At 38.6% G+C, this 18680-nt stretch overlaps 1 protein-coding gene across 1 annotated transcript; it reads right to left on the reverse strand.

Moving 5' to 3' along the window:
* Positions 1-1400: 1400 nt before the first annotated feature.
* rhcgb (Rh family C glycoprotein b) lies at positions 1401-17586 on the reverse strand. The gene is made up of 11 exons (XM_086208302.1): positions 17243-17586; positions 11673-11865; positions 11083-11233; positions 10624-10771; positions 10369-10535; positions 10121-10258; positions 8599-8735; positions 8031-8155; positions 7207-7280; positions 6304-6371; positions 1401-5700 (listed from the first exon to the last, which is right to left on the reverse strand). Exons 1-11 carry the CDS (start codon positions 17463-17465, stop codon positions 5670-5672), a joined length of 1455 nt encoding a protein of 484 aa, XP_086064428.1. The 5' UTR covers positions 17466-17586; the 3' UTR covers positions 1401-5669.
* Between the last annotated feature and the right edge of the window lie 1094 nt (positions 17587-18680).

Below are 18680 nucleotides of genomic sequence, written 5' to 3' on the forward strand. Positions count from 1 at the left end.
CAGGATTTGAAAATTTTAAATAGTTCAGTAATAGTTATTACTGTGCCAATATGTATTTTTTGCCTAATATTGATAACAATTATGGACATTTGAAAAAATAACTGATATATTGATACCATCCTTTTTCAAATTTTGTAACATTAATTATCAAATTCAACTCTTGTGATTTTTTTTCATCTTATTTTAATAATACAATTATTTTAATGGCCTTATAACTGATTTATACTACAGAAATGAAATTTTGAAAAAGGAAACAGGAGCAAAAAATATATCAATTAAGCCAATAAATACTTTTAAATTCATAATCTGGGAAAGGACCAATTTTGTTTGTCAGAAGGGAAAAAACAAACCTCGAAACGTTTTGGTGTTCAGGGGGTTAAAAATGTATATTTGTAACGGGCTGTGACAGTTTGTATAAAACAGCAGGTTTATTATTATCCATCAGAAACATTAGGAAAGACAAATAGAGTGACTGGGAGTGTCACTCTCAAATAGGGTTATTAATGCAATTTGCATACTCATCTAAATCAATTTAAGTTGTAGGCTCTGATCTTTTTGTGCTTATGGCCCCATTTGTGTTTATATCTGTGTTACCCAGACTGCTGATGAAAAGTGAAAAAAATGAAAAGAAATATATTTCTTAAGTGCTGTGTTCCTTGCAGACATTTTTACCTCTCATCCAAGACGCTTCTTCAGTTCAAAATATCATAACAAAAGCAGCTGTAGATTTTTCCTGTTAAACAAGGGGTTAAAAGTAATTAGCTCATAATTTGCAGGTTGAAGTTCTATGAAAAATCCAAAGAGAGTTGGAAGCTGCAGGCACCTGGAAGCCCTTCTTTGTTTGGTTTGCAGCCAGAGTGAAGTAAAACACTATGTTCACACTGTTCTCTATGTATGAGGGAGGGAATCATTATGTGTTTTTAGATGAGTTCAATTGGTTGCTGTCCATATTAACTCGATCTGGATAAATATAAATAATGTCTTCCTGCTGTACGGTACTGCCCTTCAAACTACAGATTGTGATGGAAGTCAGGAATTAGGAATAACTCAGGTCTATTCCTGTTAGACAGCAAAATGTCTTACTCAGCAATCCACTCATTTACAAATGTGCATGTGTCAACAGACAGGAAATGATATCAAAGAGAATATTTGTTTTGATATCTGAGTGACAATCCAGAGACAGATGTCTTAAAGACAGAAGGGAAGGGAGGGATGAAGAAGAGTTGGTGAGATCAAGAATAAGAGATGGGGTGCACATGCTGCTTGAGGTTCAACAGAGCTGCACACTGAATGGGTTTCTATGTACTGACTATGACATGTTTCACATGTTGAAATATACTATAAGTGGTAACATCAAAGTTATTTTTTCCTTCAAACCCACACAGACAGAGACAATGAACACAGTAGCATGTGTTTGAAGTTTTAATGTCCTGTTACAATAATTTCTGCTGCCTGTCTGAGGTCTTTGAATGCAACTCTGCAGGAATTCAAAGGCACATTCCAACAGGCGATTTTGGGTGATTTACCATTTAGCATCTATATGGACATAGGGGACTTGAACTGTATCTGATGGGTGACTGCTGCATTAGCCTTTGACCCTGACTTTCTGAAAGACCACGGTGACACACATTCAAGGTCATGGGGGGGGGGGGGGGGTGTTGTGGAGCTCTCTGAGGCTGGGAGTGTGGACCCCAGATGGTCTCAGATGTCTATCTGACATGAGATAGTTTTGAATTAAGAACCCACCCCCTTTAGATCCCCACAACATAGTCTGTCTGTTCCCACTAATCTCAGTGGCCTTGGGGGGCAAGGGAAGTCCAGAGGGGTCCCAGACTGGAGGAGGTTTGACACAAAGAATCTCAATATCCTTTTAGATGCTCAAGCTCTCTCCATCATGACAGTTGTATGATGACACAACTGTCTCATTTCTTCTTTTTCTTCTTCTTCTTGTTCTTGTTCCTCTTGTTCTTGTTCTTCTTCTTCTTATTATTATTATTATTATTAATATTAAATTGAGCCTTTATATGAAGAGAAAAGACCATGTCCTTCACGTTGAAAAAGTCTGCAATGCATGCTCAATTTCTATAATAGTTGACATTTTAGACAAAAGATGTAAATAATTTTTCAGTTTTTCACCCACAAAATAGAATACATGGAAAACTATTAAAAATAATATTGTTTTTCATCCAGATGGTTAAATCATATTTACCTTCCTGTATTTAAAGCTGCTAAAAGCAGCTGCAACAATAAATTGTGGCTTTTGCGGAGATGCAATAATACAAACTATGTAATAAAGTAGGGCAGCATGTCTCAGAGGTAGGGCAGCCATCTAGCAACCAAAGGGTCACGGGTTTACCCCCATTTCCCCCAGAGACTTTGTCAAAGTGACCTTGAGCAAGGTACTGAACCCCTAATTGCTCCTCGTCACTAAGATGGCACTTTGCATGACAGTCTCCACCATGTGTGTGTGACTGTGTGTGAATGGGTGAACGAAGTGACATTGTAAAGTGGTTTGAGTACTGCCAAGGTAGAAAATTGCTATATCCAAATTAATCATTTAACAAAGACAAAAGGTGTTTCTTCATATTCTGGATATCTGAAATTGCAAGGTATTTTCTTTGTTTTACTTGAATGAAGTTTTGTACTTGTACTTTAAATTACTTTTAATACAATGTTAAACATCCATCCATTCATCCGTTTACTTCTGCTTATCCTGTTAAGGGTCATGGGGGGGGCTGGAGCCTATCGCAGTGGCTTTCAGGCATGAGGCAGGGTACACCCTGGACAGGTCGCATAAATGGACATAAGGAGCAGGGGCAGCCGCCTCTACAAGTAATAAATGGTGATGAATTCATATTTACATAAATCTATTTTATGCCAATACTCTCTCTCTCACCCTGCCAACCAACATGCCATAACCACGCACACACATTCATAGATATAAGGCCCCCCAGACCTCCTAGGTGATCTGAAGTGGAGTGTGTGGCTACTTGTCAATCACTACATCCTACCTGCCTTAAGCCTGGTTTATGCTTCTGTGTCGCGGTGACGCCATACCTACGCCGTCGACGCAGACCCCTACGCGGAGCCTACGGCGTAGCCTGACTTGCACCTCCAAAAAATCCTGACTTACGCGTCACATTGACGCGTCATGACGTGAACGTCAAGGACTGTGATTGGTCCACTCAGAGGAGGTCACCTAATGTATGAGGAGGTGGAGGAACCTCCGCGACAAATATGTGCATCTCCGGAAGAAAATGGCCACAAGAAGTCATGTTTGTCATGTTCAAAGTTTACACTTTGATTCATGAAAGCAAACAGTCATTCAAAGAAAAGTACTGGACTTTCTGTTGTAAATAGTTTTGTTTTGGAATCCAACAAGAGCCCCCGAAACCATACAAAGACACAGCCACACCCCTCTAGCGGCTTGGCGGTGAATTGCAGAGCAACGCGTTCCTTCGACACAGAACTTCGAATGCTCAATGACGGCGTAGGGCAGGGGTGGGCAATCATGTGCCATGGAGGGCAATGTGTATGCAGGTTTTCTTCCAACCAAACATTTTAACAGGTGATTCCACTGATTAACACACCTTCAGCCACAGAAGAGTGTTAATCAGTGGAATCCCCTGTTAGAATGTTTGGTTGGAAAGAAAACCTGCATACACACGGCCCCCCATCGCACATGATTGCCCACCCCTGGCGTAGGGTTTACGCCGTCTTTACTTGTGGATGCTCTCAATTGGGCTTTTTACAACTCTCTTTATACAGGAGTAAACATGACCCCCTGGATACTCAAAAAACTGCTGTAAATTCCTGTAACTATAAAGTGAGCACACATCTGTACCATGACTTGTAACATGAAATCATTCAAACTAGTAATGTCACCAATGTACAGTAAGTATTCTGTTTGTTTCATAATAATTGTGAAAAATACATGAATAACCGGGCTCTCGGGCATGACCTCCCAGGTTGTATTATCCCTTTATGTACAGTTTGCACATTTCTGGAGAAGATTAGAAACTAATCCTACAAACCAACAAACAATATTGCTGGCATACAGAGAAAACTTGCATGTTCTATATCATTAATGAGTGTCGCTGCGGCCTCGTTTGGGAAAACGTTTTGTGAAGCTTCCATTCTAAGCCCTCATCCTGCCACCCTTTTTCCCACCCTTACCTTCTCTCCACCTGTCAATCAATGATCATGACTGAGGTTGCATGGCAGGCAGTCAATCACCAGCAATGAAAATGAGGCCTCATTCTCCTTGTGTGCCTCTGTCCTTCTCATGCCCCCTTGCCTCAAGTTTTCCATCTCCCTTTCTTCAGGAATTGCCCCCTCCCTTTTGTTTTGCCTGTACAGTGTCACTCATAGAGGTCACATCTGTGGCCAATTTTAGTCCCAAGCAGGCCAAACTGAGAAGTTCTTCTATCATATAAAAAATCATTCTGATTTAGTTTTGACAGCCCCTGTGTTTTCTCTTTAAGTGGCAAACACAGGAGCCTGATAACATGAGTTAAGTTGGGGCATGAACTGAGGATGAAGGGGCCTGGTGTGTGTGTGTGTGTGTGTGTGTGTGTGTGTGTGTGTGTGTGTATTAGGGGTTGGTATTATAGGCAATGGGGGAGCCCCTTTTCACAGCAGGGCTGCATCTTGTTTAAAATTGGTGCACTTGTGGCACCATTACCTCCTTTATTCAAACATGTTCGTGATAACCAAAGAAAACAGCGCAAAGCCTGCCTTGTAAGTCACAGGACTGGATGTGGTGATAGGCTCCTTTGCTGCTCCTCATGTGTGAGAATCATCCCTTCTCCCACCATGAGACAGGTGTTCTGTTAAAATCACCATCAGCAAATTATGGCCAGACTCCCACATACAGAAGTAAACTGTGTGAGAGGTTGACATAAGGCTATCTAATAAACATTCGATTCTACTAAAATAAAGTCACTTTCAAAGTGGCTGAAACCATCATCACTGCCAGTAACTTTGCTCTTACCCTGCACTGTGACTTAAGGTCATGCGACTCAAGTTCGATAGTTTGTTTTTGGTCACAAAGTATCCCGAGAACAACACAAGTGTGACCTTTGAACTAGACAAAGCCATATTAAATTCGACATCACGTCTTAATTATTTTTCATTTCTTTCAACAATGTACCCACCACAAAGCTTCCTTTTTCAAACAAATATTCATCTGTGTGTAATATATTAGTATATAGATATTCGCATTTGACAGAATGATTAATTTAATTTTCTGATTGATAACAGGAAAAAAAGAAACAAGGTCCATGGGACTCGAAATAACTGTCGTGTATGTGTTGATGTATCTACAGCATTATAAGAAAGGGATGAAACTATAAATAATTTCAGTTATAGCTTTGCCTAAATGTCTGTTCATTGTAGATCTGACTTGAAATCTGTTTCATCACAATGTGAAAACATCCTATTTAAAGTTTCATTATTCCAATCCTTAAATCTTAGAAAACTGAAATTAGTTAATTTCACCAACAGTTCCACATTAAATAATAATAATAAAAATGTTTAGTTTTAACAGATTTTTTTTTCACTATCTGGATAATGAGCTATTTTGCAGTTAGGGAAATTGTAATACATGAATATTTCTGTCTAGAGGGAGAATAAAAGCAAGAAACAGGCCATGATTGAGGGTTATAGCATCAGTTCTGCTCCATGAAATTGGACTCCGCTCTGTAAGAAAACATGCAAACAAAACAAAAAAGAAAGAATAAAAATGTAATTAAACAAGTTATGTAGAGTAAACTACAGTAGTCTTATGTAGGCCATAAAAAAGAAAACTTTTTTTTTGTATGTTCTTGCAACATTTCCTTTCTGCTTGATCCAAATAACAAACTCCAATAATTTTTTTCAATACTTTCATTTTCATTGCACGGCAAATATGACTTTTGTTGCATCTTCAAGGTTACTTTGAGGAGCTCCACCTGCAGTTAAATGTCACTTGGCTCCACCGAGCTCAAGTAAGTCATGTCAGATTTCACGACCTAGCCCACAATGATTGACAGGGATGACACTGGTCTGTGTGGTGGTGCTGGTGGAGGTGGAACCATGCTGTCTACTACTGTCACATCCTCACTGAGCCTTCATCACCATGAATAAATATTCCCCACAATGGGCATCAATATCAGTGATTCATGTCACAGCAAATTAGGCTCTGCTGCCACCAAGAGGACACTGATAGCAACACATCTCTGAAAAGTTCACACACAGCCTGCATCAGTTGTTTGATGTGAGAAGTGTGTGCTCAAGGCCAAAACACTAAACACAGACACCTACACATCTTTGTTCAGCATGTGGTTGTTGTACTGCAACACTGGTGGGATGCTCTCTTCATCCTCAGGCACCTGGAGAGAACCAGAATTTAAACATCACCACTCAGCTAAAGTCAACATCAGGATATAAACTTAAACTGAACTTAAAAATTACTGAACTTAAAATAAAAGTTCAGTAATTGGTGATATATGGGTAGAAAAAGATCATCCAGAAGCTTTTCACACTTATTAAATACTTGGTAGAAGTGCAGATATATGGAAAAAATTACATTGATAAAGATAAAATTCTGTATTTTGATGAAAGTTCAAAATGATAGACCCTGAAATGCATAAATAGTAGCTCTTTGAGGAACATTTTTGAAGAGGACTTTGAGGCATGGGTGTGCAAACTTATTTAATTTTAAAGCACATTGTAAAATAGAGTACTTTTTTAAATGATTAATCTATTAAAAGTATTTAATGAATCCAAGAAATGATATACTTAAAATAATGACGAGTGCGTTCTTCAGTTTTTAGCATCAGCCACACAACTGGACAGAACATGTGTTATGAGTGTGTTATGATGACTTTCATGTGTGCTCGGGGCAAAAAAAAAAATAGATCACTGTTAAAATGCCTTAAAGGTAAAGTAAAAATCCTAATTTTACAATGTAAAAAGTTCAGAATACTTATACATGCATGAAAATGTAGACAGTTAAAATCTAATCCAATTAATGTAGAGAAACCTGAGAACTCCACTTAAAGCAATTTAACAAAGTATTCACTCTTCCTTACCCCAATCATCATTGAGAAGGAATGGTGCATCATTATGATTGTTTTGCTTGAGAGGAAATTTGAATTAAACTGCATTTCATCTTGGAAAATAAAAAAGAAACAATTACGGAAGTATAGTAAGAAAGTCACTCACTTCCCAATAGGCCTCATCGTCAAAACAATTGAAATCGGCAGGATCTCCCCAAATTGGTAATCTTAAAATGCAACCTGGCAATAATGCAAAGACATCATGGTGACCTGCCTTATTCACACACAGTAACATCTTACCCACTTATACACTGAGTACCTAGCATAGTGAACCTTATAGCAAAAGTACAATTGTACTTGTAACAATAAATTTGAAGTCACAGGGAATTCCCTACAAGTTTCAACTTGTAGGATTTTTTTTCCTCCAGAGATTCATGCAAGTGCAGCACAACAGGTAGGTCATCTGCGGAGCACAAATGCTATTCTTCAAATAAAAAAGTCAAGAAATTCTAATATGGTTCAAATCACACACATCTACCTGTAGCTCATAGCATGTAATTTTCTTGATATTTATATTATTTATTTATCACCTTGATGCATTGTATGCATAATTTATGTATGTACATGTATGCATGTATATGTTTGCATGTATGTATGCATGTCTTTGTTTACTTACTCCTTTAACATGTTCAAAATAAAGATTTCAATCAATCAAACACATTAAAATTTGTGCATCTACAAATGAGCATGTAAATTTATTCTGTGAGTGTTAAATAGTCTCACAAATTAACATTTTCTCCAATATTTTTCGTTGCATTGCATTTTGGTAGAGAAAAAAAGGCTGTTTTTACAACTCAAACATTCTTATCAGTGACATCAAATGCACATATGTGTGTACGTATGTAAAGCAAAGTATATTGCCAGAGGGACTTGCTCAAAATACCTTCACACACATTTATATAAATGATGTTTTGACATGAATTTCCTCACCAACAATGATGCCTCCACCTACACCAAAGCAGATAGCCACACAGAGGCCTGCAGCCTGGAGACCACCCTGGCGTGTGGGTTTTGTGTCTTTGAAAGCCCCCTCAAAGTCAAAGGTGTTTATCAGCCTTAAATACACAAAAGGGAACATTAAAAGTTGTTCTATCATAACACAATGCCATAACTAGCCATTAAGAAGAAAAACTATTCCTACTTTTTTTTCTGTTCACCTAGTTCACCTGCCAGGTAGCCAAAACAATTTCCCTTTGGCCCAAAACTCAAACTAAAGGGTGTGCCATGGGCTGAGTGCCTTTCTACCTTCTAGGTACTCAAAGAGCTTTACAATTTTGCCTCATTCACCCATTCACGTATGCACACATACTCACACCCTGACGGTGGAAGCCATGAAATTAACAGCCAACTCAATGAGGGGTTCAGTATCGTGCTTGAGGACACTGACACAATCACAGAGGAAAGTGAGGACCAAACCAACAACCATGCAGTTGCTGGATGGCCATTCTACCTCCGAGCCATGCTGCCCTTAGCCACTGTTGTCAGTCAGATCTCTCACCCCTCGGCACCATACACTGCTTCTGATGCAGCTGCAGCAGTAATTGCTCCTACAATGCCACCAATGACCCCAGGCATGGCGTGCAGGTTGTGGATTCCACATGTATCCTGGATCTTCAGGTGCTTCTCCATAAACGGCTGTGAGAAATGCATCAACTGCTCTTAGTAAAACCTCTTCAGCTTTAGGTCATACATGATTAACTGACAACACAGAAAACAATAATTGTATAATAATAATTATATATATATATATATATATATATATATATATATATATATATATATATATGAAACTCTGAATATATTGAATGAAACTCTGAATATATGTATATGAAACTCTGAATATATTGAATGAAACTTCATTATATATATATATATATATATATATATATATATATATATATAATGAATCCTGAATATATGGAGTGAAACTCTGAATATATTGAATGAAACCCTGAATATATGGAATGAAACTTTGAATATATTGAATGAAACTTTGAATATATGGAATGAAACTTTGAATATATGGAATGAAACTTTGAATATATTGAATGAAACTTTGAATATATGGAATGAAACTTTGAATATATATAATGAATCCTGAATATATGGAGTGAAACTCTGAATATATATATGAAACTCGACTGACGCCAGACTTCACGGCAGTGCCTGCGAGTGGCCATGTAGCAGAACTATTAACGGAACACTCTGCTGTGTGTAGAGGTCCGTATTTAGATCTGTATGGTTCGCTTGATATAGTTTTCAGGTGGTTCAATGAAGGTAAAACAGTGATCGGCCGTGCGTAATGGCACTACGCTCTGACGCGGCACTTCTCCGGGACTGGAGAAGCTGCTGCAGCTGCAGGGATTTCGTGAACTGAAAGGGTAGCTCTTCATATATTGTTCATATACAGTAAGAATCACCCACATTCATAGACCAATGCAGGCTGAACGTAAGTTTAGTACTGAACATATTTGATGATCGGCGACACATTGTCAGCTTTGAACACGTTACTCACACAGCGGACTGTGGACAGACAGACAAATGCAAATGAGATTTGCCGAAACCTTAAATATATTGAATGAAACTATGAATATATATATATGAAATTGTGAATATATTGAATGAAACTCTGAATATATTGAATGAAACTCTGAATATATATATATATGAAACTCTGAATATATTGAATGAAAATCTGAATATATGGAATGAAACTCTGAATATTTATATTCAGAGTTTCATTCCATATATTCAAAGTTTCATTCAATATATTCAGAGTTTCATTCAATATATTCAGAGTTTCACTCCATATATTCAGGATTCATTATATATATATATATATATATATATATTCAAAGTTTCATTCCATATATTCAAAGTTTCATTCAATATATTCAGAGTTTCATATATATATTCACAGTTTCATTCAATGTATTCACAGTTTCATTCAATATATTCACAATGCCATATATATATATATATATATATAAAATAATTATCACTGGAAACTGAAGTAGTACCGTCAGGTATATATATCCTAGAGTTGAGATGATGCCGCAGCAGAATCCTACAATCAGAGAGCCATACGGCATCAGCATGAACTCGGCTGCAGTTCCCACAGCAACACCTCCAGCAAGAGTGGAGTTCTGGATGTGAACCTGAGAGAACACAGATGAAACCTTGCATATTACTTTAGTTTGGTAAGCATTTACAAACTCATGAGATAAAATGCAAATTGATGTTGGCAACAAACACAGATGCTTGTTACCATGTCTAGTTTCCCGTGCTTCTGGAACACACTTGAGACAGCCACTGTGGTGAGCACAGTAGAAGCCAATGCCAGGTAGGTGTTGATGGCAGCTCTATGCTGGCCATCCCCATGATCAGTGATAGCTGAGTTGAAACTTGGCCAGAACATCCACAGGAAGAGAGTTCCTACCCAAAAGAAAAAGTGGAGTTACAAGTGAAACCAGCTGATCACTGCCAGGATACCTCTGGGTAAGAACATTAAGAAATAACAAACCAATCATTGCAAAGACATCTGAGTGATAAATGGAGCCGTGCAGACGACTGCTCTGATCCAGGTTTGGTCGATAGAGCATCCATGAGATAGCGAGGCCGTAATAACCCCCGAATGTGTGGATCACCATGGAGCCTCCAGCATCTCTGGCCTTCAGGAAACACAATATCAGCATTAGCAGACTCAGGACTGCTGCTGATGAGATGTTATTTTATAAATGTAACTTTTTTAATCTAGAAATTTATATTGTAAATATAAAGACTATATTATCACATTATTATGGGCTAAAAGTTTCAGTATACTCATAGTATTCATATATTCTTTGTGTTTCAAGAGTTTGGGGCAAAAAAAACATATATAGACAAATCTTTGTCTAGTTAATCTAGTTGATAAAAACCTCTTCATCGTATGAGGTAAACTGCCATGATATCTAAACAGGAACTATTCATTACTCCTGCTTACGTGTATGAGATCCAGGATAATAAATTCCTCCACAGCAAACAATGTGATCCCAAACAGAGTCAGGACCATCAGTTGGACAGGGCTGACTTTCCCCAGCACTGCTCCATACGCGATCAAGCAGCCCGCCACACAGAAATCAGCATTGATTAGGCTGAGGGGGCCAGATAAACAGGACATACAGAATGTCATTTTATTGCGGGGGGTGGGGTGGGGTGGGGGGTGGAACACTGACCAAATGTGTTTTGTTTTGTTTTTCTTTTTTTTTAGGGACAATACACACAAGATGTGTTATTACTCATCGGCGAATTCTGATTTACATTCCAACCACTGAGCCCACAACCAATAAATAAATGTTGCGTTGTGTTTTTTTTCATTTTTTTGTATAGAATCATGCCAGCAGAAACATTTTCAAACAAGCATTTCCTAGTAATTGCACCAAAGACCCAGAGGTGACTACTACCCTCAGGGCTCTACATATTTACAAGGCAACCGGGCCAATGAGTTTCTTTTTGTATCTGTACACCACCATCAAATGAAGTAGTAAGGTAAGAGGTAAAGGTTGGAGATTCATTGAAATGCTTTATGCTCACTTTTCAACTCCAATTTTGATCTTTCCATCAGTGTAATCCAGGGAGTGGAACCAGCCCTGCATTAGTAGAGCCCATTGAAGGCCAAAGGCAGCAATGAGGAAGTTAAACCCCACACCACCAAAGCTGTACCGCTTCAGAAATGTCATCAGAAAGCCAAATCCAACAAAGATCATCACATGGACATCCTGAAAACCTGATGAAAAGATGATACAGGAAATGTTAGTAAACAGCAAATCAAAGTAGTATTGAAGTAAGTATAAATTTCTAATATTCCTTCCATCCTAATGCTTAACAGAAGGTGATATCAGTTGCATTTTGGACTTACACTATTTCTATTTTTACAGGTTTATGCACTTTGCACAGCATCTGCTCCTTATTAATCTGTTTGATATTCAATGACTATTCTAATCAAATAACTGTCTGTGGTAGAACTGTAGGGTAGTGTTAGCTTCTAATGATGACCAAGAAACATTTTTTTCAATGTAAAAGATTAACTGCATGACAGCTATGAAGGAAGGTAAATAAAAGCATATGAGCGATGTGGATTGTATCTCTTTTCACATACTCATTTTGTTACACCTGAGCTAGCAGATGTGCATTTTTTTCAATTCAATTTATTTGTACAGCGCCATATCACAACAAATGTTATCTCATGACACTGTAGAAGTAGAGCAGGTCCAGCAACACACTCCTTCAATGAATTTACACCCAACAATTGTCCATGAGCAAGCACATCTTGCGACAACAGTGATGGAAACCTTCCTTTTAACAGGCAGGACCATCGAGCAGATTCAGGCTCAAGTAGGCGTGGCTGTGAGTGTGAATGGTTGTCTGGCCATATATGTTGGCCCTGGGATGGATGGATGAACCTGTCCGGGGTGTACCCTGTCTGAAGGCTGCTGAGATAGGCTCCAGCCCCCCCACAACCCTGAACAGGATAAGCGGTAGAAAATGGATGGATGGATGGATGGATAGGGACCCAATGAGCTGAAAAAGTCACATTGTTTTGTAACTTGTCAGTTTTCCTGTGTACTGTCTAGCCTATATTATAAATAGGGACGACTTTATGTTGTAGTAATACATTACGTGTGCTATTAGGCATTGATCTGTTTATAGTTCTGTTACAATGTAAACAAGTAAAGAGCTATTTCACTTAGTTCATCTGTCCAGCATCTTTATTGACAATATAGTTGTGTTAATAGGTCAGAAACACAACAACCTGTCAATCACTTTATACTATGTTGGAGGCTGTGCTGATTTATCCAAATTATGCATGAATCAGTGCATGTACAGATAAAGTGTTAGGGATCCTCCCTCCCATGCTCTCCATGGCCCTCCTCAGGCTGATTCCAGCACAGGTGCCACCTATCAGCAATCAGCCATGCCTGCAGGCAATTGCCGGGCCAGCTATAAGAGGAATCCAGGACCTTCAACCCGGGCTTGATCGTACTGATCCCACGTGGTAACTTTGCCAACAAGCTCCTTTGCTTACCTTGCAGTATAACTATTTCATTGTTCGCTTGCTTCTAGCCATTCTTTTTTCACTCATCCCGTTTGACTTTGATTTTTTCCCAAGATTCCCCCTGGCTCCAAGCTGCATCTGAGAACCCCTCCGTGATTTCCTCCGCGTCTCTCGTCTGCCTCCTCGACTCCTCGACCCTCCACGACTCCACGCCACCCTCCTGGACCATTCCCTATCCTCGACCGTCGCCTTCACCCCCATCTGTCTCCTGGATAAATCCCTGCCTTTGCCTTCCCTCCTCCGGACTCTCATGCCCGCCTTCCCTAGTGGTAGGGCTCCCTTCCCCACGGACTGGTTAGTACACGCAACATTTCACAACGCACACCCACGCATACACATAGTTAAATTACACATCTCATCTTACACAGCTACGCACCACATTCCCCCCATTTTTTAGGTTTAATCTGGCTCCCTGTGTTCAGTCTGTTTGTGGTTGTGCTACCTGGGTCCAGACCTGTTTTGGGTCGCCTTATTCTGAGCGTAACATAAAGTGTGATAAAATCTAATGCTCTTGTTTATTGCTCATGATGTTGATTACAATCATATTTTCTCATGTGTTTTTGGCAGGAAACCTTCATCACACTGTTGGGAGTTACTGCACTTATTTATGCCTGATTTTATTGAATTAATATGAAATGTATCTACTTCTGAAGATTAACTCAAATACTGCATCAGCTCATTACAGGCAAGCTTACTTTTATCTGATGCACAACTAAGGGGGGCTTATTCTGTCTTCTGAGGGTGAAAATTTAACACAAATGTTGCCTAGTAAAAAATTATTAACTACATAAAAACTGCAAGGTATATGTTCTTCTCCCAGTCTTACACTCTATTACAGGCTACTTACTACTGTATGTAGGCACAGGGGTCCTTACTCTGAAAGTAAGCCTACTTACAGTGTAACTACTGTGTAACAACCAAAGACAGTCCCAGCTTCTTTGCACAGTTATTTAAAGCCCGGTTTGATCAGTATCAGCTTCAATCACAGGTCAGACAGCATCCATCCTGCTTTTTTATTTGGTCTTGGTCGCAGGAAGTGCAGACAAGCCCTTCTATCATGGGTGTGTTGTTGTGGGGAAAAAAAGGAAGCACACAGCCAAGACTGCAGGGTTGAGTTATTTTAATCCTTTCATCGAGAAGGAAGTTTTGCTACATGACTCTAAACCAGGGGTGTCAAACTGATCCAGTAAAGGGCCAGTGTGGCTGCAGGTTTTCAATCCAACCAAGCAAAAGCAACACCGGATCCAACAAATGAGCTGTGTGGACACAGCTTGATTGGTTTAAGTTGAATCCGGTGTTGCTTTTGGTCGGTTGGAATGAGAACCTGCAGCCACACTGGCCCTTTACTGGATCAGTTTGACACCTGTGCTCTAAACTCTCGCACATTATACATGGGTATAAAATCTGAGCATATGTTTGAAGCTCTTTAGATTCTGGTGCTGATATTTCCTTTAGTGCCATCTATCAGTGATGCGTGAACATATATCAGAAGAGATGTGACTGTACCCCCCCACCTCCATAACACACGCTTGACCTCCCAGCCACATATTCCATATGAATTTTTCGGCCATAATGTTGCTACATTCAAATGGCCAGCAACAAGTGTTTTGTGAAAGCAGACTTCAATATTTCATCACAAGACAGTTCTACCAAACATTCTTGCTCCCCAACAGCATATCACTGGGCATATCAAAGAATTCAATTCTGAATTGGTTTCTCATCCACTCATATGCTTCAGCCATCACAGGGAAATGTTCATGGTGCTGTTGTGAGTGGAGATGCACCAAAATGCTGACTCCTGCATCCGGGTTCACTTCTTTGTCAGAAAACTCCTAGATGGAAATGTCAAATGCATCCTTTTGGACAGATGCACCATTCCATCTGGCATGCAAGGTCACTGACGTTATGGATTTGCTCATGAGGGCTTCCCCTCATACTACATACTAGGGCCTCAGCTCTTCCTCCCTCCAATCCAAATAAGAGTCCAAACTGGAGATGACTTGAGTCATATCTCCTTACTGCCTTGCATCGTTTACTATCATTAGCAGGAGCAGCAGATGGCCTGACTTGTCAACTTTGGTTTCAGCAACGTGGCTCAAAATATTCCTCTCCTGCTTCACACTTGTTTTCCTGATATCTCCTGTTTGTAGCAACGTTTGTAGAGTATTTGAACGTTTAATTTGACATTGCCCATGGATGACATAGGCGCTAACTGAGCACAATGTGTTCCCCTGATCTAAATCAAATTGAGAACATTTGGGAATGGATGGCAAGGGAAGTTTACAAAAATGGACATCAGTTCCAGACAGTGGATACCCTTTGTGAAGCCATCTTCACCACTTGGAGCATCATTCCCACTAGCTTTATGGAAACACTTGCATCAAGCATGCCAAAATGAATTTTTGAAGTGATCAACAATAATGGTGGAGCTACTCATTACCGAGTCAGTTTTTAAAACTTTAATTTCTGTTGTAGGGGGTTTTCTGGGTTTTTGAGCTGTGGTCTTAAACTTTTGATCAGCTGATGAACAGCCTATTTCAGTTAAATTGTTGTTTTCAATAAATTGGTCTCTTGTTCCCATTTCTTCTTTTTGCATTTTGAAACTCTACTTAGAACCTTCAGATCCAACAGTGCAAAGTATAAATTCTTGCAATTTTTTAACTGGTCTTAAGAGTTTGATTGGAGTGTATTTATAATATTTCAAACTTGTGTTGTCTCAGTATATAAGAGTTAAGATATTTTGTTATTTAATTTCTACATAGTTTAAATTGCATATTTTAATGTGTAACTTTGTATCAATATGGTGTGATTATCCCAGGATGTTTCATTACTAAAACCCTATTTAGTCATGTTCATTATTATTTTCTGATTGTATGTTCAAAATGTATGTCCTGTCTCTTATAATTTTGCCCTCTCCCCAGTTTTACAAAGCAAGAAGCCTGTTCTTTCCCAGTATGGACTGGTAAAAAGCGTCAAGTGTCGAGTGTCATCTTGCATGCTCATAATTAGGAAGTTTCAATAGTGTGAATGCATCCCTCAGCGAGGAATTCCATTCGTGTGAATGCATCGCTCAGTGACTTGTCCTGTTTGGAAGTTTATGTTTAGAGGGGGAACACAGTCACGATGCAGGTGTTCGCGTCAGTATAAGACTGTATCAGCAGGGAAGTGCCACTAAAAATAGACAACAGATCTTCTTTGTCTGATCAGTCTGTCTCAAGCACTCCAGTAGTTTTGCTTGGTTTTGATCAAATGCTGATTACATCATATATATATATATTTTTAGGTTCAATCTTTACTTTTATCTTTGCTTTCAAGTTTAGTTACAAAGGTTGGTTACAAAATTTACAAGTCACATGAATTTCAGATCCTGCACCCTCAATACCAGCATAAATTAGCCAGTATCGTTTACATAATAACACTAAAACCACCTGACACACCTAAGGGCACAATAGTACCACATTAAAGTGTGAAACATGAGAAGAATTTGTGACAAACAGCCTATTGTACGAACTGCTTTTTCACTTCAAACTGTACAGTCCTTTCCACACCAACAACGGTTGGAAAATAATGGTTTGTAACTTAAAGACTTGGTCAATAAAGTATTTCAGGACATATACTTATCTCATCTGACATCCAACACCTTGTCCTAGATGTTTTTGGCAGTCTGATAAAGACACCATGGGCTTCTGGGGATTTTCCATTATTATTATTATTATTATTATTATTACTATTAAAAGTAGCAGTAGTAGTAGTATTGATTGAGAGAAAAAAAGTCCTAATATGTGTACACCCACTTACACACTGCGAATTATGCTGAGTAACTCTGGACTATTAAGCACAAACTCACAACAAACAATTCCATAACTCAAATACTTGAAAACTTTATAAATATGTGTATTAAAATATATATTTCTACATCATTTCAACAAAAAAATAGATATGGAATTATATAAATAGTATAGATGAACTGATAACACATGCATAATAACTAGACTTTTTTGAAAATTCAGTCTATAAAAAAGAAGAGAAATAAGATAAAAGCACTTACTTGGATATCGGAAGTAGAAGTCGTTCTCAATGTCACTCGAAATATTTTTTGTTTTTCTGTGCTCTGTCCAATGTGGATCAGATTCTTCATTATAACGAATAAAAACACCAAATAAGATGATCATGGCAGTTTGCCACACAATACATACTGTAGGTAGACTGAGACGAACATTCGTGTTTTTTGGACGGTCACACAATTCCCTGAAGCTTTGAATGCAGCCCATTATCTTGTTTGTACTAAAAAAAAATGTGTGTGTGTGTGTGGGGGGGGCGGGTTAAGCTAAGAAAGCCCTACAACAGTCCTAATCATACAACTGACCTGTCTTCTGCAAAAGTGACAGCACTTTACACTCTAAAGGCATGTAAAGCAACACAAGAGTGAGGATGGTCATTGGTTTTTAAATTAGGACCCTCCCATTGTCCCTCCCTTCTACTGTGGTCCTTGAAAACTTTTGTTTTTCAGGTGGCAACATAAATTAAGGCCATATGGGGCACACTTTACGAATTGTTTTCCAAATAGGTTTTACAGCTATAAATGAGTGCATGACATAAAAAATATTACTATGGTGTCCAATTCTAAAGTTTTGCTGTGAGAAATTGTTGCGCTCAAAATTGGAATACGCTGACCACAAACCAACAAAATTGGAAATGTATATCACAAATGTTTGACATGTTTGTAAACTCCATCATCGGCCTGAAAATATTTTATGTGTCCTTTTTTAGATATTAAATATGAAAAAAATTCAAAATGTGGTGTCCATAGACTTCATAGGACTTTGGATGAGGGTGTTGTCATGTCCTCTGTGCAAGGCTGATCCTGTGAAGCGTTAACTGTAAATAATCTGGGCCCCACAAGACATTAGAAAGATGCATGACAGGTTTGGCTCAGTCAACCATTACTGCTGCAAAGTTCAAGCTTGAGACAAGGGTTTCAACAGCTCTTTAATTACACTGAAGCTTTTCCTGGATTGCTGTGCTGGATAATTGTTCCTTCAATTTCAAAAGCTTTCAAAAAAAAAAAGAAGAAGCTGGCAACATATATTTAGCTTGAAGCTCATGGCACCACATACTACAGACAACATCAACAGTTGATCAAACTTGGTCCTCTTTGGAGCCATACCATTCTGTCATTATTTGTCATAGACTCGCAATTTTACATTAACAAGACTTTGAACTGTATTGGTCTAAAAATCAGGGAGATTTTTGAGGAGGTTTTAGGGGAATTTCTTTTTTTGCAATGGGTTTGTAGTGCAATCGCGAGAGCGGATAATGTCATTGCTAGAGTGGGAGAGAAGCTGTAATTACTCTAAACTTTCTCTATTCATATCACCCTCAGAGCCACAATCTACACTTCTGAAACATAATGTCATGACGCAGACATAGGAAAACTTTTTTTGGAAAAATAGTGAGCTTTATTCACTCACACTGTTTCCTTTAAC

Source organism: Aulostomus chinensis, chromosome 7, assembly GCF_037954235.1.
Source record: "Aulostomus chinensis isolate RoL2024-O1b breed Wild chromosome 7, RoL_Achi_v1.0, whole genome shotgun sequence".
NCBI classification, from domain to species: Eukaryota; Metazoa; Chordata; class Actinopteri; order Syngnathiformes; family Aulostomidae; genus Aulostomus; species Aulostomus chinensis.

Coding starts and splice junctions, on each gene's coding strand:
- rhcgb (XM_086208302.1), bottom strand. CDS start 17,465: ATGGGCTGCATTCAAAGCTTCAGGGAATTGTGTGACCGTCCAAAAAAC. Junction 10,536..10,623: donor AGATGTCTTTGCAATGATTG/GTTTGTTATTTC, acceptor TCTTTTGGGTAG/GAACTCTCTTCCTGTGGATG. Junction 7,281..8,030: donor AGGTGGAGGCATCATTGTTG/GTGAGGAAATTC, acceptor CATTATTGCCAG/GTTGCATTTTAAGATTACCA.